The sequence below is a fragment of the Amia ocellicauda genome, chromosome 22, assembly GCF_036373705.1.
Source record: "Amia ocellicauda isolate fAmiCal2 chromosome 22, fAmiCal2.hap1, whole genome shotgun sequence".
Taxonomy (NCBI): Eukaryota; Metazoa; Chordata; class Actinopteri; order Amiiformes; family Amiidae; genus Amia; species Amia ocellicauda.
In genome coordinates this window covers 11650941-11672165 of record NC_089871.1, presented here as the reverse complement: position 1 = coordinate 11672165, position 21225 = coordinate 11650941, and the positions used below count along the sequence as shown (strand labels likewise).

The following is a 21225-nucleotide window of genomic DNA, read 5'->3' as shown; positions in this document are numbered from 1 at the left end:
TATAATAGTACATTATTTTCATATTCAATCCACCTTCTTTAATTAATACAATGGCTAAATTGCTACAGAGCGCTTTACCGATTATATAAGTCAATATAGGCTACACTTGAGCTACCAGTATGCTACATCTAAAGTATGCTATATGCTACATCTTAAAAATAAAGCTTGCTATCCATGAAACACTAAAACATGTGTAACACCACGAATTATCGATGAGAATTAGACAGCGCAATCCCAATGGGTAACAAGACTGTGAGAAGGAAATATAGGCCTGTAAATATAGAGGCAGTGCTTTGTGGGGCCAGAGCAATTCTCACAGCGCCGTGTCTAATAGAGGGGGGTGCAGGCTGGGGGGCTCTCTCACTGGCTTACACTGAGGGAAGGTGTGACAGACAAACACTCACAGCTCCAGGGGTGCAACTGCAACACTACAAACGCACTGGAGACCTAAAGGCGGATTGTAATAATTTCCTCAGGACAAGAGGAACAGTATTGCTTACAGAGTAGTTCGGGATATCTAGGCTATAGTGTCTCTGCTTGTCCGGCCACCTAAATAGGCTAATGTCTAAAGCTCAAATAATACCAATTATTAACATTATGAATACAAGTCTAGTTCAGCTTACACATCGCCCCATTGTTTTCTCTCTTTCTATAAATTGACTTGCCCTGTTTAAGATTACAACACAGTTTTGTTTTCTTTTTTGGGGTTGGCTATTTCTTACAGAAAACTGAAAACAGACCAGTCCTGGTATCACTCCGGTTCAGAATAAATCTCTCTCTTCTTGGCTGTCCCTTGCGAGTCTGGCCGATCCCACACTTCTGGACACGGCTCCTCTCCCAAAAGGTGCAAATCCCATCCCAGGGTTTATTTTGGTAATGTGTCCTAGCTGTGTGCGCGTTTGAAGTTCTGGATGATAAATTCACATTACACGCTGCCGAGGACCATTTTCAACAAGACTGAATTCAAGGGGGGAAGTAGGAGAGCGGATAATACAACATGTGTTTCTGGAAAAGCAGTGCGAGTTTCACCCAAAGCAGAGCGCCATAATAAACCGACCGCAACCTTCACTACCCCCACTTGGGCTGCCACTGCCCTGGGCTATAGTTTTTTTTTTTTTCTTCCTTTCTTTTTTTTGGGGGGGGGGGGGAAGAAAAGGAAAAAAGAGAAAGTAAAAAAAAAAAAAAAGATTACGCAATTCTTTTTTTCAGTGAAAACTTTCACTCTGCCTGTCAGTCTGAAGGCGCCGCACACGTTTCCTGAAATCAAATGACTCAATGCGCCCACTAGGCTGCATTCAACACATTACGGGATTATGGAAAAAGCCGAAGTCAATGACTCCCAAATTCATCCCGGGCCGAGAAAAAGGGAGGAACGAGGAATTAGACAAAAAGAAAAGAAAGAGGCAAAAAAAAGACTAGTGAGTGTGTGGGAAGATTTGGGAGGAGCTTGGAAAGTATCGACTTGTATGCTTTAGCTGTCGAGGCGTGCACCACAGCCAACCATTGCTAAACTGCAGGGAAAAGTTGAAGGTATCGCTTCAGCTTAAAAAATAAGTTGAGCCGAGAGGATCCGAGGCAGGAGCACACGTAGCTCAGACACACAGAGGTTGTGCGCATACGGAGCCGCGACGGCTCTCCTCTCCGGCTGTTGCACCAGCAGTCTGCCCGGAGCCGCGGCGGCTTTCACCGTGCTGTTCGTGCGTAAAAGGACACCTAAGGGGGAACAAAAGTGTCAGAGAGAGAAAGAAGGACAGACAGAAAGAAAGGAGGAGAACAAGACAAATCTTTCTTTGAAATATGATCACCTTATTGTTTCTGGTGCTTTGTGTCCTTCGAGTGCTATCTTCTTCGACACGTAAGTAAAAAAAAAAAAAAAAAAAGAAGCTTTTTATCCCCCCAGACCCGATCATTAGACCGATAATCGCAGTACTAACCAAATGTGGACAGCAATCTGGACAGTGTCCGTTTGTCAACTATTGTATGCGTGTTAGGTGTAAAAGACTGGACTCTGCATAAGGGGGAGGGTCGCTTCCCCTCAAAAAGAGAAGGCTTGACTCTCCTTTCTTGAGCTGTATAATATTAATCATAACAACAATATAATATGAATAATGCATGATCATCTTTATCTTGTAATCTAACTTTGCTCTCTGTATGGGAAGATGAATGACAGATTCATTGCATCCCCGGTTAGGTTAAGGCTCAGCTGATGAAATAATTCCTGAAAAGTTGTGACTTTTCATGAGATTGCGTAAACCGTGCACCCCTATCATAGCCCTCCTGGCTCGGTTATGAATATTTTCGCTCTGCACGATTTATACATGTTTTCCAGTACTGTAGCAGCCCAGTCTGCATACCACTGAAGTTAAAATAAGAAAAGCGGAATAGATGAGTTACCAAGAATGCGTTTTATACAATATAAATAATTGCAAGATTCTCTATTGCAGGATAAGTTATTGGGCAGGAATGCGAGGTAAGCTATCATTCTTTTAACACGCGAGTCGCTTTGGTTTATGACCTATAACTAAACAGCTCATTAACTTAATTGCATCACTCATAATGCTTTTTCACATTACTTAAATAGGATGCCGCGGTACAGAAAGGCTCTGTCAGGTAGAAACCAGGAAAGAGACGGATGTTGTTAGGTGGAATGATAGTTAAAAAACATTAACAAGTATTACGGAATTAAAAACAAGGACACATGAGAATTAAAAAAAAAACAATTACACATTTAAGGAATTAATTAGATACACAACCACTGTCACATTATTTTGGCAAGTTCACCAAATCACCAAATGCAAGACTGAACTCACCCATCTCTGAACAGCTGCTCCGTATTTAGCTCTGTTGTTGGCTGCTGCCTGACTTGAATGCCTTTGTTGCACTTGTTAAGGAAACGGGAGGTGTGTTTTTTATTAAAGTTTGCAATAAAAAAAATATATATATATATATATATATATATATAAAAAAAAGTTTTACTATCCCACCGGCCGCGAGGACAATTAAGAATGTGCGCGTGCGCCCTCACAGCAGCTCCGTAACATTTTTGTTCTTTTCTTTATTTTACATGCATATTAAATCGTGTTTCTTGTTTTTAAAATTATGAAACAATTTTACTACTGCTACTCACACCACAACTACCAATTCCAGTGCAACTACCAGGCCTAGCTGTACTATTTAATATAAAATAACTGAGTTTGGATACTAATAGTCTAGCGCAGTTAATTGGCTGTTCCAATTTCCAAGTCACGATTTTGCACTAGTCGATCTCCTTCAAAGGGAGGCTTCTTCTCCTTTCTCCCCCCCCCCCCCCGCCTTTTTCTTTCTTTCTCTGTGGTGGATCAATCTGCGATTCGCTTGAACATTTTTGCACTTCTTATCCACCCGAAAAACGAAAAAATGTCCCACCCACCCAAAAGCTGGGGAAATGCAGTGCCGATCCCTTTGTGCTGCAGAGAGAGAGAGAGAGAGAGAGAGAGAGAGAGAGAGAGAGCGTGGCCGGTTTACAGCCCTGGCGGGTAAGTGCGCAAGGCAAACACGGCTAAGCAAACAGGGAGATTAGCGGCCTTTCAGACTGCCTGGCGGCCTGACAAAGCGAGCAGGAATATCAAAAACGAGAATACATTTCTCTAGCCGAACAATAGCCGCGTAATCCCCGGGTTTACAGCGCGCCGCTTACATTTCCTATTGACTCTGTGCAAGGTTGGCAACTCAGGTAGTGCTGGACGTCATGAGTCAGTGGCTCTGAAGCATGCGGCCTTGAGTCCTGTGTGCATAGTATGCTTCAGATATAAAGGCATGCATTTTCTCCACAATAGGACGTAGGAGTTCTTTTTCAGTATCTTCCTAACTTGCTCTGCTTTTTAATTATAAACTAAAACATTCCTTGGCTCTGCTTTTCTCCACTTTAACCAAAAAGGACAGGTAGGCCAATTAAACCAAACAAGGGGGGACTGGTGAACCATGAAAGCGCTTCATTTGCACTTCTCAAGAGCAACTAAATCATTCTCACTTCAAATACATTATTAAACAACAACAAAAAAACGAAGGGATGGAAAATAGTATTCATTAAATAATCTGCCACCGTGATCATGTTCAAATAATTGAAGACTCGGCTGTACTGTATGGCGTGTGTGAGCATGTGCCCCATTAAACTCACTCAGTACAGTTCATTACCAGGTACCACGTCCTAAATCAAAGTGTCAGACTCACTTCCTGCTCGGCTGTCTGTGACTGTGTTGCACACCACGCTCCGGCCTTCTCCGCTTCCTTAATCGGTCTAATTATTTGGTCGTTTGGGCAAATTCGGCACATCTCTCCTCCTCTGAAGAGTGATTTATAAGCTCTGGCCCTTCAGTGAACTGCATCTTTTTACTCATTTGTGCTTAAGATGTGCAAATCACATTTTTTCCCTTCTTCTCCAGAAAGCTAGAACCCCTTGAGCTAAGAGATGGAGACCTAGCAAACCCCCAGTACCCCACGGCTCTCAGATCATTTTACATGACAGTTAAATTAGATCCTGTTTTCACTTCTTTCGTAAAACAACACCACAATAGAAGAAGAAAAAAAACACCAGCAGGTTTTTGTATTGTGGGAAGAGAGGCAGGGCAAATCTACCTTCTGAAACCTGAAAACTACATTTGTTTTCCGGTTTTATTTGTGTTTTACAACTCTGGCGTTCTAGCTCTATCACACTAACAGCAGCTGACACACCCCTTTCAGGCCCAGTGGACCATTGAAGTGGTCAGACAAAAAGGGTTTTATTCAGATTGCATTGCAGGACTTATGAGGATATACAGATATAAAATGGACAGCTTGAAATATAGAAAATTCACTTGTTCTATTGACCAGGACAGCTTCATCCAAATTTAATCAAATTTATCTGAACAATGTTTCAGCGGAAAGTGGAAAAAACTCTTCTCTCCACCCCCCGCAGAACTGGCGGCGATCTTCCCGCAGGACCCCACGCTGCGCATCGGCTCCTCGCTGACGGCCACCTGCTCCCTCAGCCCCGAGCTGGGCCTGGATGTCCGCACACTCTTCTGGACGCTGAACGGGAAGCGGTTGCCGAGCAGCAGCTACGCGGTCCTGAGCCAGACGGCGCTGAGCGTCACGCTGCCCCGGCTGAACGGCTCGCGGCAGCAGTCCGGGGACAACCTGGTGTGCCACAACAGCGAGGGCCACATCCTGGCCGGCTCCTGCGTCTACGTCGGCAGTGAGTCTCGCTTTTTTTGTTTTGTCGTTGTTTTGTTGTTGTTTTCTGTACCTTTTCCTTAAGCAGTACTACAATGACTGGCCTCGGTAGGAACTACGTTAGTGTTGTCTTGCCCAGGATATTTGTTTTGCAGGCCTGAGAGGACTGGAGGCGCTCTGTGGCTAAAGACCTGGCAATAATACTCAGGGTGAAATGAGTGGTTAAATTACTTAATCCGACCCAGATCGTTAGCTCTGCAATAGAGCTCTAGGTAGTTGTTTGGGTAAGGGCTCTGACATCATCATAGGGGTAAGACAGCCCCAGCCCCCTGCCAGGCATTCCGGAACTCGCCCAGAACTTCAGAGCACTGTAGGGCAGTCGGGTCTCTGATGAATCCCTGCTGTATGAGTGAACCAGTCACCATGGCTGAGCATGCAGATGAGAAGAGTTGTGACGCCCCCCCCCTCCCCTCCCCTGCTGTCGTCCTCAGTGCCGCCACAGAAGCCTGTGAATCTCACCTGCTGGTCCAGAAACACCAAAGATCTGACCTGCAAGTGGACGCCTGGCAGCCAGGGGGAGACCTTCCTCCGGACCAAGTACACCCTCAAATACAAACTCAGGTGAGTCCCGATGCCGAGATTCAAACGGTCCAAGAGGCACTTCCTCGCACCGTAGATGGGTGGCATGTTATTTTAAGTTTCTGCAGTTCTCCTAGCTTTCTTTGTAGTTTTTGGTAACCTAACGTGGAGTGGTAATGTATTAAACCACCTACCCTGCCTCTCCACCCCCCCTCCCCCCCACCACTTCCTGTCTGGTGTGCTGTGCTCAGGTGGTACGGCAGGGAGAAGGAATGCGAGGACTACAACCTGGGCGAGCCGTACTCCTGCTACATCCCCCGCGACCTCGCCCTCTTCACGCCCTACGAGATCTGGGTGGAGGCGTCCAATCAGCTGGGGGCGGCCAGCTCTGACATCATCACCCTGGACATCCTGGATGTGGGTAAGACAGACCCGCCCCCCGGCCCGGCGTTCAGAACTTCAAAGCATTCCGGGGCAGTCAGGTCGCCGGGGTGGGGCTCTGATGAATCCTTGTTTTTTTGATTGTCTATTTTTTTTTTTTTTTTCCACTGTCAGAAGACATTACTGCAGGCTTGCCCGTCCCTTTGATGAATTCATCCTCCTTAATTCAAGACTCACTTTCTCCAAATTGCATCATGTATATCTAGGTCTAAAATTACCCCCCCCTACACACACCACACGCACATCCACCCCCCTTCCTTCCCCTCTCGAGCCCTTTGCCGATTTAAGAAATATAAGAAACATAAGTCAGACAACAAAATCCTTTAAACAAACACTCTCAGGGGCTCCTTTATAAAAAAAATTAAATGAACAAGGGAAGTTTAAGTACCAAGATTGTAGTAATAATTTGTAAAACGAATACACATTGTTCGCCTGCTCTGTCATTTGTCCTGCGTGCGTTTCTGGAATTTCCTGTTTGTTTTTAGTTACGTTTTCTTTTTATGTGATCATCTCCTTTGATCAGACATGCAGGGGATAAACACAGCGACATGTGTGTTTGGCAGTCATTAGGAAGAGTTAAAAAAAAGGTATAAAACGAAACACACAAGCAAGCAGCCCTCCAAATATATGTGTGCTTTCAATGACACACCTTTGGAAGAGGCCGCAGGACGGGAGGAAGACGAAGGGTGGAGACAGGTGGGGTAGCGGCTAGGAGTTGAGGTGCCAGCAATGTGACGCACTTATGAGTTTTTCGTTTCTTATCGCTGGGAGTAACGGAATAATAGAAAACAAACACCAACAAAACGCTCTGGGATTTGTTCTCTGGTAGCTGTCATGTGACCTGGGGTCATGCCAGTGGAAAAAAAAGTAAATTTAAATGAATAACACAAACAATCTGAAACACATCCTAGAGCTGTTGGAATTTCTTTTCCGGGATTGTGATGTTAGTGGCAGTGGCAACACACTTAATAGGAGACGGAGAGATTGGGCAGTAAGGCGGAGGAGAAACGCCCAATCTGTCCTGCATTGCCAGATGTTTAAAGATGTGCCCGCTGCCGCTGCCAGCTACGCTGGTACTGGGTCACAGTCAGACTGTTTTGTTTTGTTTCTACATGCGTGTGCACTTCCACAACATTGGCCTTCCAATAAGAATTAAATACATTGCCTGCAAACACTAGATAAATATATAACTGAAATCAGATTATTAATATTTCAGGACTGGAGAGTAACCCAAAAATAGCCTTGAGCACCACAGAACGTTTGAGGAGAAAGATACAAATATACACGTACACACACATTAATTGTACAACTCTAGTTTATGAATGGGGTCAGGCACCCTGGCAGGCGGTCCATTCTGAGTTTCGGAAGCTTTTGCACTCTATTGTGAAAGTCTCCCATCTTTTGCATGCAAATGGCTTAAATTGATGTTACCCCACTTCATATACCGCTATAGCGTTTGCACTGTACCACCCAGAGTGCTGCATCTTGGACCCCACAGAGCTCAGGGTGTCCTTGTTTCTATCTCCCATCGCTGAAGTCTAGCAAGGGGCTCTGTCGGTCAACAGCCGATGAGCCTCCCACTCAAGCCAGCGCGGTGCCGGGCTCTCCGGTCCCCAGGGCTGGAGGCGGCTGCAAAATCAGAATTGTTTTTCTCTGCCCCTGTGCTCCCTCCTCAGTCAGGGTTTCCTCATGTGTCTTGTGTCCTGTGCTCTGCAGTGACCACGGACCCCCCCTCGGATGTCCACGTGAGCCGCGTCGGGGAGCTAGAGGACCAGCTGAGCGTGCGCTGGGGCACCCCCCCCGCCCTCAAGGACTTCCTCTTCCAGGCCAAGTACCAGATCCGCTACAGACTGGAGGACAGCAGAGAGTGGAAGGTACGACACAGCCCAGCCAGACACAACACAGCACAACACAGCACAGCACAGCACAGCACACAGTGTACAGTATAAGGTCCCTGCTGTCTGGAATATCACAGTTCAGAATAAAGATTATAAACAGTCCCCTGTAAATTAAGGCTCGCGTTAAAAGGGGGATGGGAGGGATTTGTTCTAAAGTTTGCCAGGGGCTTTTCTTGCTTTCCCACCCCAATGGAAACCCGACATCTAGGTCTGGGATTAAAGAGGAAACAAAAAAAGCTGCGGCTGGCGTGGGAGGTTGAAGTGCTGATGTAATCCAGGCCTAAGCCCGTGAGTGCTTGCGGTTTTCCCAGCCATGAGCGCGGGCCTGTGCGCGCCTGCTCGCGCGTTTGCCTTCGAAGCCGCGGTGTGTGCGCTTAGCGCCTGTGAGCAGTTATCCGCGCTGTGATGTTTGTCTACCCGTGTGTCTGCCTTCTGCTAACATGGCACGTTAATCCCAAATTGGAATTGACTGTGTGTCTGGTTTAACATCCCAATAACGCTCAGCCCCCCTCTGTTAGCACCAATTATAAATGTTTTTTATTGGTCTCCCCCCCAACAAATCGGGTTACAGTGCATTGCCCATATGATAAACTCATATAAGTACAATATATAGATCATGTTTTCATATATTTGTCACATATTTAGACTACTATATATATATATATATATAATATGTGTTTGTCTCTGTCTATAGGTGTGTGTGACTGACTCTGTGTGGATGTTGTCCCTGCAGGTGGTGGACGACGTGGGCAACCAGACATCGTGCCGCCTGGCAGGGCTGCGACCGGGCACTGTGTACTTTGTGCAGGTGCGTTGCAACCCAGTGGGCATCTACGGCTCCAGGAAGGCAGGAATCTGGAGTGACTGGAGTAATCCCACCGCTGCCTCCACACCACAGAGTGGTGAGTACACACACACACACACAGACACACACACACTATGGGACATTTAGGTAGCTTCTGCTTCCTGTAGTGCAAAGTCAGATTTTCCTTCTCCTGTAGAAAATAAAACCAACCAAGTTGTGCCTCTCACTGCAGACGGCGCAGATGCGTCAGCGATTCAAAACCCTCCCAAGTAAATCATCCTTGCCACAGAAATTAAACGTACAAATTCAATTCATTAGTGGTTGTTTGTTTTCGTGTGGGGTTCGGCTTTGTTTTTACAGGCGCGAAACCATTATGACATCAAGGAAAGCTGTAGTCAAGGCTGGAAGGAAACAATGGGTTTTAAAGATTTTATTCTCTCGGGTCCGTCTCCAATGTAAGCTGTCAGCGCGGGCATGAGCGTGAGAACAACAACTGCACCCCCCCCCAGAGTCCTAGTAACCGAGACCAAAAACACAGCCTCTGACCACTTAAAAAAAAAAAGTAATACCTTGATTGGGATCTTTTATCAGTAGATTCAAAGAACTCCGAGAGAAGCTCAGAAGAAGAAGAAAAAAAAGTCTGTGGGGGAGATTTGATTTAATTTTTTTCAATCAAAGTCTTGCAGTGGGGTTGATGCATTTAAACGCAGACAGTCACTGCCTTCCAAACTCCAGCCGTCAGAGTATCACCAGAGGACATGCTTGGGTAAACTGAGTGAAAACAGATTGAGGAACACAACGGAAAATGGGGGGTACGTTTTTTTTTTCGTTTTTATCCGTGTACACAAAGAGAAATGCCGGGTGTATGGAAAGCGTTATGGAGGCTCGCTGCTGGTTGATCCCGTGCCGCGATACACCACTGCAGTCCTGCAGGGGCTGCGGCCTCAGGAGTTCCTGGCGTCTCAGCATTTCTAGGCGCCTCTTTAAAAATGCGCTTAGAAACCCCTTTTCTTTTTTTGTTCCCAGTTTGGGGGCGAGTGTTGTGCGTTCTCTCTGGCCGGTTTATTTCAGTGAGGTTAGGCAGGGGCTGCTTGATAGCTTTAACCTCCCTGTTCAGAGTAATTGGCAGCCATCAATGTGACACTGCACGAGCGTCAGCCAAACTGGTTCCCACTGTGACGAATCTCTGCCTGCCGCGTGACGGGATCCGTGTCCTCTGTACATTGCTGGAGAGCAGTATGTCACAGTCTCTTGATGTTGGTTTTGATCTAGCTGGCGCCTGGTGCGCTGTGAGGTGCCAATCAAACCTACTACCAACGGGTATTGTTACACAGCAGCTGGTGGGGAACCCTGGTCCTGAAACCCACAGACCTATAGGTCTCCCTTTACTCTCCCCCACCTGCTACACTCAAAGCACTGGCCCTAACTGGCAGAGCTGAGCAAATGAATGATTTAATCTAGTAACTCAGCGTCGAAGTGGAACTACATTACAAAAATTCCCCTCTACCCCCCCCGACACCAGGACTAGGGTTCAGAAAGTCAATCAATCAATCTTTATTTAATATAGCGCCTTTCGCAAAGAAATTGCCACAGAGGGCTGTACAGAGTCATAGCATACACCAAGTACAGATCCATGCAAACAGGCACAGAGGAAGAATGGAAAACCAAAAATCCCCAGGAGAAGATAATAAATCCTACTGGTTGTGTGAAAATTATTCAGTGTTACACTGTAGGAGACTGGCGGACGAGTGGAGGGGGTGTGTTTCCGCCTGTCTTTCCTCAAACGACTGTTGGGTTGTTTTCTTCCCGCTAGTTACCTAATTCTAGAACTGGATGATGAATTCTAGCAGTGGGTTTCTGTGAGTGGCGTCTAAGCGGCGGCCCCCCATGTTTGTCTCCTGCAGAGCGGCTGGCAAGCGGCTCGTGCGACCCGAAGTCTGGGGAGCAGAACTCCACGCTGCGGCGCGAGCTCAAGCAATTCTTCGGCTGGGTACGGAAACACGCCTACGGCTGCACCGGCATGAACATCAAGCTGTACGACCAGTGGCGCGTGTGGCTGCAGAAATCGCACAAAGCTCGCAACCAGGTAGGTAAGGAGCCTTTTCTTCTGCTTCTACAGTTTAATTCATTATGATGTTTTGCTTGTTTTCGCTTTAAGTAAATAAACCAACAAACACATAAGTAAATAAAGAAAGGAAGACATTTCTGTAGCCCAGTTTCCATTGTCCATTACAGTGTTGATGCTGTCGTTGTTCTTCTTCTTCATAAAGCTATTGCGAATAATCGGCCACACTGCAGAGCGCAGCACAAAGCTTGTGCGCTCCGTTAAGCAGGGAAGCAATAAAAAAATGGGTGCAAGATATGATCCGGCAGAGACAGACAGGAAACAGTCTGGCTGGGTTTACGAGCGCCGTGGGCATAGTGAGATCGCACGGCTCGAGCCACACGTGACATCCCGTACGGAGAGCTGTCCGCGGCTCCTCCTCTCCTCTTTACAAGAACATTCCTCCTTCTGCGTGGGTCGTGAACAATTTCACTCGGACCAGTAATCATTTTAGGTGGGGGGTTCGGTCAGTACCCCCGCCCCTCACCTCTGCTCCTTGTGATTTGTTTGGGTTTGTTTCGTTTTTTTCTCCCTGCGAATCTTGCAACGCACGTTTCGAATTACTCCGAGCTGCAGCCCACATGGGAGCCAGCAGGATTTGGGACTCAGAAATCATGGCTAACCCACATCCTCTGCTCAGCCTCTGAACCCAGTCAGCGGTTGCTAGGCCACTGGGCGAGGTGGCTGGCGGTGCCTCAGAGAGCCACGCCCGCACGGCCCGGCGTCTCCCGAGGCCGAGCAGAGACCCCAGAGGGGACGCCCGACCCTGTGGTAGGGATTGCAATCTCATGAGATCTCTGCTTTTAAGTTGCAAGAGCACCAGTCGGATGGGGTCATATACTGCGAGTGCCCGAGCCAAATGTTTGTGGTACCACCCTGAGCAAAATTACAGAGCACCTCTTTCACCCCCACTCTGCCCACCCTGGGTGAAGTGAAAGAGGGATGTTTGTTTGATGGAGATACATTTTTGTAAGGGTCAGTTTTTACGGCAGAACTGGTTAACTCTTAAAACTATTGACTGCATGGTTGTTGGTTAGACTGGGAAGATTGCTGGAAAAAATGTTTTTTGTTTTGTTAATATAATATACATGTGTGGGTAACAAAGAAACCTACAATTCTGTTCAATGTCTCTTTGTTCTTTCAGATTCTACAAGGCGATAAATCCTAGCATCAACCTCTCCCCCTGTCCCCTTCTCCCCCCCCACTCCAGGAGCGCTGAACAGAGAGAAACGGAGTCTGAGAACTATAGACCCCAGTGTTCTGGAACAGTTTTGTTACATTCAGGTTCTGCGGTTCTGCTCCGAAAAAGAAAAAAAAAAATAATAATCCATGTGGAATTTCTGGAGGAAAAAAAAAAACTGTTTGAAACTTCTAAGAACCTGACAAGTGTTCCGAGCTCAGGATTCCTGAAGCAGACTGGAATTTCTTTCCATTGAAACCTGGATCTGGTTCCCAGGGCACGGAGAGAACATCCACCGCCACACCGATTGGGAACCAACAGTAGCAACTGTATTGACTGTATGTGACTCTTGTTCGTTTTTTTATGTTTTGTGTGTTTGTTTGTTTGGTTTTTGTTTGGTTTTGTCATGCAAATGCACAGCGGATATACAAGATTATCATAATATAATGTAAGAAGCTCTATAACCAGAGCACGGAGACTTCAGTCTGAATGTAGCATCGGCAAAGATTTCACTCCTGCTTCTGTTATTCAAACCCAGCGTTCAGTAGCTGTGCCCCACCGCGTCTCATCCACAGCGCTACCCAGCAGCCACTGCAATCCCAGGACAGCAGAGAACTATTTCTAATCCCAAAAGACACTTCCTCTATAATTCCCAGCAGCACCTGCATTGTAAAAGTTTTGGTGAGAAAACAGCACAACGGATATGACTTATTGTCCCGCAGAGGCCAGCGGAGATTCGGCCAGGGCAGCGCAGAACTGAGCCATACTGACTTTACCCTCGTGGGCTCCACCACAGGTCGCCACACGCCGCTGTACATGACCAAAGACCTGCGCCACCAAACGGCCTCACGCAGTTCAGGGGCATTTGTGCAATAATTGCCCTTATTAATCAACACTACCTAGCTCAGTGCCAAGTAGCGTCAGAGGTATCGGACCGAAAGCCAAGTGTTTTTTTTTTTTTTTTTGGTGCTCAAACAGTCTCTGACATGTTTCCCCGGGTTTGTGGCTAATGATAATTATCACGCTGAAAAGCAAAGTGTTCGAGCAGCAGCTGAGGGGAGTAATGTGGCAGCTGTTTGTTTTGATTTTTATTTTATCCTCCTCGAGACGGTTATTAACCACACCGGAGTGAGTGGTGTTGACGGCAATCTGCAGGTGCCAATCCACTGTCGACAGGAGAGACTCCAGTATAAGGATGTCTTAAAAAAGAACAAAGTGTGTGTGTGTGTGTATATATATATATATATATATATATATATATATATATATATATATATATATGTGTGTGTTTGTGTGTGTGTGTGTATATATATTTGTGTCTAGACATGTAAAATCAGAGCAGGACTTTCTCCAACCACTCAAGAAGAGGAAGGAAACCTGGGGAGGTTTACCAGTGATGCGCTGGTTTACATTAAAATGAACAATGCAGAAAAGTGTGCTTATGGACGTCCCAGCATTGCGCTACACTAGTCTGACCCCCCAATCGCTGTTCAGTGCGAGACGTGACAGAGTGCTCTAGGCGGGGAAGTAAGGAGAGGCACATGGGTCATGCGCAGTTCAGGCAGGGGCAGAGAGCTGGCGTTCACTCCGAGTAAAGACCAAGGACAACTGGAGACGACTCTGAATGGGACTCCGCTCCACAATACTGAACCTTTGTTTTGTTTGACGCTGTACTGGGTGTGTGTGTGACAGTTTGTATGTATGAAGACACTTTTTATTTTATTGCTTTTATTTTTTTACTGAATTGTATCGGCATATTTAAAAACTAAGTTTATGTTCTTTTTTTAATAAGTTATGTGTAGGTAGCAATAATACAATAATTATTTGTAATTATTCTATTTTTAATAATAATAAACAATAAAGTAAATAAACTATAGCTGCACTTAAATACTCCTGAACCAAGGTGACCGCACAGTCAGGCAGGTGTTAGAAATATAAAATATGAAAGGCTTTTGCAATATTTATTATATTTGACTAGATGTACAAGGCAGAGATTTCACAGCACAATAAGTGGGGGGGCAAATGACAAAATAAAAATAAATCCGGACCTCCTCCTGCTGAGAGCAACCCAGGGTGACAGCAGGAAGAATTTTTTAAAAATAAAAAATTGAGCTGGATACAAAAAATTCAATAAATATCTTGAACAGATAAAAAGCAATGAACAAGCCGAGCAGCGCAGTCTGTCACTCCGGCTCCTCGCAGTCATACTTAAAATCCTGCAGGATCTCGCTCAGAGACTCCTTGTTTTTTATTATTCTGGGAAGGGAGAAGAAAACAGACATCAGTTCACCTTTCACTCTGCCTTGCCTTTTTAAAATGAGCCACCAGCTGAAAAACAAACCAGTACTTTTCAATTTCTCAAAACAAACAAATGCATCGCAGAAATTACCACCGTACACCAAATCAACTCCAACAGCGAGTGTAAACAAACTCCAATTCTCAGAACTTGACAATGGGGAAAACCATACATAAATAAAATACAAATGCCTGGGTTTGAGAGGCCTGGGAAAGCGGTCTTACTTCTGCTTGAGCTCCTGGACGCTCTGCCCACAGTCCTCGTCCTCGGGGTGGTCCTGCACATTCTGCTTGGCCAGCTGGAGCTTGGCTGTCTGCAGAAAGGAAACCAAGAGACCAGGGGACATTAATAGAGACCAACGGTAGGTAGGAAAAACCTCGACCGAGATCTCCAAAGCGTGGGCTGACGGCATGTTGCGTCGCAGATGTTGAGACGGTATCTGCAGGACCTCTGTCTGATTGTTAATTTAGTTTTTATTTAACTTCGTTAGCCGAAACGAGACCTGCAAACCCTCTTGACATTACTTGTCCAGACAAAAGCAACGGCAACATAATTAGTAACAAACATTCTGACTTCTGTGGGAGAAGAAAGAGAACGGGAAATGAACCACAGGCACTGCACTGTTTCTGACAAACCAGTCTTTTTTCCAGATTTTATCTTTTTTTTTTTTTCCTTCCCTGCCATAATTTTCAAGTCCTGGTTTCAACTTCAGCTTTTATACGACCGCAGACCTTTACTGACGCTTTCCAACAGGAAGTTAGCGTTGACCTCCACATGACCCTGGGCATGTTCTAGAAGAAATGAACCATTCTTTATTCTAGGGGAGGTTCTAGAATGCATCAGGTTTTCTACAATTTCAAGATAACCTGACACAGACTGAAGTCCCATATAAGAAGTGGTGCGGTGGGGAGGGGTGTTGCTGTGTGGAGATATTACCGTTAAACCAAAGAGTGCTGTAATGTGTTTTACAGGAAGATTTTGTATTTGAGTGTTTCATCATCTTCCACACAAAATAAGCAAAAACATTATCCCACTGTATTCAATAACCCGACACCTGACAAAACAAATGAATGAGTTAGGATTGAACTCCATATATGAGGTGTTTCATAGAGATGTATATGTATGTGAAATTAACTCAGGTGGATGATTTCAGTTCCTCTCAGCTCACTGAATATCAAAACAGCCTGTTTTTCATTCTGCAAAAAAAAACGTGCATTGGAATTTGATTCTTCTTAAATAGAAACCTGACCCCTTGTGGCCAAACAATGACATAACAACAACAGATCAGTTTCCCATTGCAGAGCAGCAAGGATCTATTTCATGTTTTCACTGCAGGCTTGTGTTTAGCCCAGAGAGAATACATATAATACAATACAATCTATTAATCAATCAAAACAAACCCAGAAGTTCCTGTACTGAGTTGAGTAGCGCCTCATGCTTTTACGCTGGAGAGACTCACGCCACCCTCACATGTAACAGAGCCGGACCGGCGCCCCCCTCCCCGTCCCTACCAGCTCCAGTTTCTCCTTCTCCTTGGCCTGCAGCTTGTCGATGTGCTCGGACAGGTCCGGCCGGTCGCAATCCTGGTGCAGCTGCTCTTTGATCTGCAGGACCTCCTGCGAGATCCCGCTGAACGCCTGCGTGATCTCGTGCACCAGCTGCCTGTAGTGGTCAAAGTCGTAGTGCGGCCCTGTCCTCAGGTAGGCATCGTGGCCCCTGGTGCATAGATACAAACACACACAAATAAACTGATACGCACATGAGCAAGATAATGCAGAAAATCCTTAAGAAAGAAGACTGGCAAATAGAAAGTTAAGTTCCTTTATTCCAAGATCACAATCACTCACAATGTCTTGGGTGTTGGCTACACAATCGTAAAAGGGCCAATAACATGGGCATAAAAAAGACTCAACTACACTACACGTCACAACGGACAGGAGTGCATCAGTTCTACCATGACTGCAGATTTAAGCAAATGATAAGTTCATATTAAACACCTTATATGAAATGATTAATTAATTATCATCATTTGTATTTACTTACTCCTCAAACAGTTTGTAAGCTTCCACCCGTTCGGCTTGCAGAGCGTAAAAGCGCCGCACCAGGGCTTTGAAATCCGCCGGCGCCTGGAGAGAGGGAAGGGACGTCAGTGAGGTGACGTCACAAGGGTCACTGTCCAGGTTTTGGAGAACAGGAGCAAGTGGTACAGCCAGGCTCCGTTCATTCACCACCCTCATTATCTGTCACCGAGTACAGCGTCCACCATCTTCATTCATATAAATCTGTATCATCAATCAGCTGTAATCAATTCATTCTAATATTTGGATTGATGCAGATTAACGTTTGCAACATTATCATCATACAGACTTATCACGTTATATATAAATCAGTTTAATATAATCGAAGACATCACTAGAATATACAGAAGAGTAGACTATATTATAGATATATACAGTCAGTACAGCGCATAGTCGAGTATAAAACACGTTTTCTCTAACAGACCCTTACTCACCATCACAACCAAGTGTCGCAAGTCCTCTTGTAGTCAACCACGACAACACCGACTGATTTAGATGAAGTAAATAGAGACTCAGTAATGTAAGAAATTAAAGTCCCCCATTTCTTTCCGAACACCAAAACCAGAACTCATGCCGGAAACTCACATGCTCCGGAAACAAGCGAGGACTTCCGGTGAGCGTCCCACGCCAAAAGGTGTCCGATGCTGACGAACTGTTTGCCGTGAGTTCCGTGTCATTTTAGATACGACACAGCTCCGTCTTGTAAGAATTTCAGATTTAAAATGCGTGTAACACATTGTAGAGCACACGAGTATTTTAAGGTATTTATTAACCCAAAGATGCCTCTGTGGTACCATCCTCTTAGCATTGTCCGAGTCTTTGTAGCTACCCGGACATTTTAGTGTGAGGGATGGCGCTTCACTTCGAATAACAACCATGGCAAAGATCCACAGATAGGCGGAGTTGGCGCTCTTGTATAGAGAGGGGATCTCTGGCCATGGCGTCCAGGAGGGTTTCCAGCGTTAACTTTCACAAAGCTGCGGCCGGGGACTCGACCAAGTGAGTTTGTTGTGAAAATAAAAAAGTTACAAAGAAAGAAGTGTACACTAAAACGAAACCTACCTTCTAATTATAACCGGATATGCTGTCAGAGAAAATCCATTACTTTAGTTATCAATCAGCATGTTTTAACTATGGAAATGTTTGATTGAATGTAGTATATAGCTGCACTATATTATATCAGCTGGTAAAATGTCAGATCTGCAGTATTGCTTCTGTTCATAAGAGAAAAGCAGTAACTTAGGTCCTGTATGATGTCTCAGCTCTAGGGATGGGAGTCACAACACCGGGAACGGCAGCACAACCACGAAGAAAGCAAAACGTAAGACATGCTCATTTAGCTGTTTAAATATAACGTGCAAATTAACCTAATTTAATATGAACATTGGTTAAATTGCACACACTTATTTCAATGCAAATATATTTCTGGTATATCCAGTCCATACCATGGATACATATGTAGTTATTACAGCATTATACTGTTTTGTATTGTTTCTGCAGCAGCTGGTAAAATAGTGAAGTCTCGCTATATGCAGACGACGGAGAAGAAGCCAACTTCGAAGGTAATAAACATTCACTCTTCCCTGGATTGTCTTGCTGCCTGCATTGTGTGGACAGGAGCCCTGTTTCAAAGGAAATGGGAATGTGACACTGGTGCCTAACAGTGGGGTTTGTGGCACTGAGGGTGGGGTGGAGTACATAAAGCAAACGCTGTCTGGGATGTAATAATTTTATGATTGAAGCGTGTGAGTCTGTGAACTGGGGCATCCTAGTTTCAACTCCTCTGAAAGGTGCAGTAGCAACTTGGTTAGTATGACACAAACACGCACTCAACCACACCAGATCCGTGGCAAAGTCGGGGCTTGCACTGGCGACCTCCTGGTAGCCTTCCCTCGAGCACTGCGTTGACTGACCTCTTCCGTCAGTGTGTTGAGTGATGCTGACCCATGTCTCTGTCCCCTCCAGAACACTTCGATCAACCAGTCAATTTCCGTGGTGCCACGGCCAGGCACGCCCACCAAACTGGGAGCCCCCAACAAGCCCAGTTCGGGCACCCCCACTCGGCGCTCCATGGCCCCGCAGTCCATTGCCACGCCTTTCTGTGAGTGCACACACACACACACACGCACACACACACTTTCTGATGTGTTGAATTGTCTTCAGGTGCCCAATAAGTGTTTAGTTGGGTCTTGCTAGGGAAGCACATTTCCAGATCCTGAGGTTTGTATCCCCACGTCCTTAATCACATCAGTTCAGCTGAGTGCTGCGACTGGATCCACTCCCATTTCCTCTTCCTCTAAACTAGAAATCCAATTTAAAGTAGTGAAACGCACCAATACGTCCATCTCTCTGTCCTCGTCCAGCCATGATGTCCAGTATGCTGGAGCCCTCCCAGCCGGGAATAAACGTCCTCCAGTCCACCATTCTGGACGGTCACTGCTTTCGTCCGGAATTTGACGTCTCTTCTATTAATGGTAAATATTGTGTGTAGAGATGTGAGTATATATACAGGTATTGAGTTTACTGTATGTGTGTGTATTTTTGTTCTCTTTCATAAAGCATTTGCTTCCGCCCTTGCAGAAAAGGCTGTAATGGAGAACGCGGCTGATCCTGAGGAAGTGAAAGAGATGCTAGAAAATCAAACCTTCCTGTTGGCCTATCTGACATCAAAGGTATGTGTGCCGCAGCACAGAGAGACTCGTGTTTGACCCTCGCCTGTCTGTCTGTTCATGTTATGGGATGAAGGTGGGGGGTCCTATTCATTTATTTTCCTCTCTCCATCAAAAGATTGAGAATAACACACAGCGGCTGAGGGAGGAGGCGGAGAGGTGTCTGCTGGCGGTGATGGAGGAGGAGGAGAGACTGCGGTCAGCCGTCCAAGAGAAGAAACGACAGTTCCTGCTGCGGGAGAAGGAGAGGCAGCTGGACGACCTGCTGGATCTGCAGGTAGGGCCGGCTTCACAGGCCGGTGGCACAGCTTGGCCACCGTGAGCCACTCCTTCAAATTTAGTACACAGTGAGGGCAAAATAGTGGGGGAATCATGAGAGGGTGCGTAGGGGTATTGAAAGGACCGCTCTCAGTCCTGTCTCTTGTCTCCACAGATCGCAGTCCTGACACCCGTGGTTGCGGCCGCCGATCAGTTCAAGCAACAGTACAAGGCGTTCGCCACCGCAGTGGACACCACGCGCCACGAGCTGCCAGTCCACAATGTTCAAATGGAGGGTGACAGGAAGGAGTTCCTAGGTTGGGTTTCTGTGGTGATCTGTTAGATTCCCTGCATGCTGTGAATTGTTCAACAGGCTGCTTCGTTTGAAAGAGGGTTACCAGGGGGATCAAATTCAAACTGCAAACGAATCTCACACTGTCGCTGCCTCCGCTGGTGGGCGTTGGTGCGTCATTAAAACGCCTGTCTGTTCCCTTCCGCTGACTCACTGCGAATTTGCTCTTTCCTTGCTCTCTTTGCAGGCCGGGCGGAGACGTGTTTGCGGGAGACGGAGTGCCTGCTGCGGGAGGCGTGGGTGCAGCCGACTGCGGGCGATCAGGAGAGAGCTGGCTCATTGCTGAAGGAGGTGAAGGAGACGGCGCAGGAGATTGACAAGGAGCTGGCCAGGTGCGTACTCCTCAGTTGTCCAGCAGGAGTAATTGGTTCCTCTCTTAAGTTCTGAAAGGGTGTCTGATCATGAAGTTCCCTGCTCTGAAGGAACTGTTGGGGGTATTTGTTTCATGTTACATCTTATTGTATTTGTATGCGTTTTTGACGAGCCCGGTGGGTTGGTTTTTCTATTCCAGGGGTTTTGCAGATGTGCTGGAGCTAGACGCCCTCGTCAGCCAGCAGGCTGCGCAGCTGCAGCACAGCCGGGAGGAGGAGGCTGTGGGTATGACCAGGGCAGAGACGCTGTACTTCCCCCGACAGTGAAGCTTGCAGTGTTTTGTTTTCCAAGGCAGCCTGGTGTGCAGCCCCCCCACCCTTCCACACTTTATGAACTCTTTGACTTATGATGACACAGCTGGAGAGCTTTTGTATTGTGATTATAAATGTAGTAAAGTTGTGATTTTTATAGCTGTTTGTCTATCTAGCACGTGTGTGTATATAACATGAGTAAACGTGCTAATGTAAAAATTGATTCCTTTTTTAACTATTTTGTTAGTGCAGAGCACTAGTAATGCAGTAGTACTGACTGTAATTAGAGCAAAACAAATGGGAGATGTCTTTTTCAATGTACTCACCTTTTATTGGATTGTCTTATGTATCATTTGTGTAAATATTGTAAAAATATAATTTTTCCACATTTATGATGTATCCCTTCTATATGTTCTATGGGGTTAAAGGTCACTTAATTCAGTAACTGCTTAATTTGTTTTTATTGAGCTAGTGTTGTTTTGTGGTTTTAAATGATTAAACACAATCTTGGCAGCCTTGCCCAATCCTAGCCTCTATAGCTACCACGTTACCAGAAATTAGCCAACTGCAGGTTGTGTGATTATCCTGTATGTGAGAACAAGCCGAGTCTTGTTTTCTTGCAAGATCTATATTATTAGCAGCAGTAGTCAATTACTACTATCGTGCCAGGCTCGCTCATTAACTGGAGCACAGCTGGTGCGATCTGGTCTGGAGACTAATCCCTGGCTGCAGTTTAAACCTGTTCCCGCTGA

The 21225-nt window shown here is 45.9% G+C and overlaps 3 protein-coding genes across 6 annotated transcripts; 2 read left to right on the top strand and 1 right to left on the bottom strand.

Moving 5' to 3' along the window:
• The first annotated feature begins 1233 nt into the window (after positions 1 to 1233).
• LOC136717881 (cytokine receptor-like factor 1) lies at positions 1234 to 14068 on the top strand. Of its 3 annotated transcripts, none has more exons than XM_066695435.1 (8): positions 1234 to 1855; positions 4934 to 5212; positions 5682 to 5811; positions 6021 to 6190; positions 7927 to 8084; positions 8842 to 9010; positions 10818 to 10999; positions 12162 to 14068. In XM_066695435.1, exons 1-8 carry the CDS (start codon positions 1798 to 1800, stop codon positions 12183 to 12185), a joined length of 1170 nt encoding a protein of 389 aa, XP_066551532.1. In that variant the 5' UTR covers positions 1234 to 1797; the 3' UTR covers positions 12186 to 14068. The 3 variants fall into 3 exon arrangements, with proteins under 3 accessions (XP_066551532.1, XP_066551533.1, XP_066551531.1); XM_066695436.1 differs by having other exon boundaries at positions 10818 to 11003; XM_066695434.1 differs by lacking the exon at positions 12162 to 14068 and having other exon boundaries at positions 10818 to 11325.
• A 76-nt stretch (positions 14069 to 14144) lies between these two features.
• On the bottom strand, positions 14145 to 17179 carry rex1bd (required for excision 1-B domain containing). Of its 2 annotated transcripts, none has more exons than XM_066695438.1 (5): positions 17006 to 17179; positions 16537 to 16733; positions 16005 to 16209; positions 14718 to 14806; positions 14145 to 14453 (listed from the first exon to the last, which is right to left on the bottom strand). In XM_066695438.1, the coding sequence occupies exons 1-5, from the start codon at positions 17006 to 17008 to the stop codon at positions 14381 to 14383; spliced, it is 567 nt and encodes a 188-aa protein (XP_066551535.1). In that variant the 5' UTR covers positions 17009 to 17179; the 3' UTR covers positions 14145 to 14380. The 2 variants fall into 2 exon arrangements, with proteins under 2 accessions (XP_066551535.1, XP_066551536.1); XM_066695439.1 differs by having other exon boundaries at positions 16537 to 16619; positions 17006 to 17178.
• A 244-nt stretch (positions 17180 to 17423) lies between these two features.
• haus8 (HAUS augmin like complex subunit 8) lies at positions 17424 to 20865 on the top strand. Its single transcript, XM_066695437.1, has 10 exons — positions 17424 to 17570; positions 17834 to 17892; positions 18072 to 18133; positions 18537 to 18672; positions 18935 to 19045; positions 19152 to 19243; positions 19359 to 19517; positions 19674 to 19815; positions 20038 to 20182; positions 20362 to 20865. The coding sequence occupies exons 1-10, from the start codon at positions 17509 to 17511 to the stop codon at positions 20486 to 20488; spliced, it is 1095 nt and encodes a 364-aa protein (XP_066551534.1). The 5' UTR covers positions 17424 to 17508; the 3' UTR covers positions 20489 to 20865.
• The last annotated feature ends 360 nt before the right edge of the window (positions 20866 to 21225 follow it).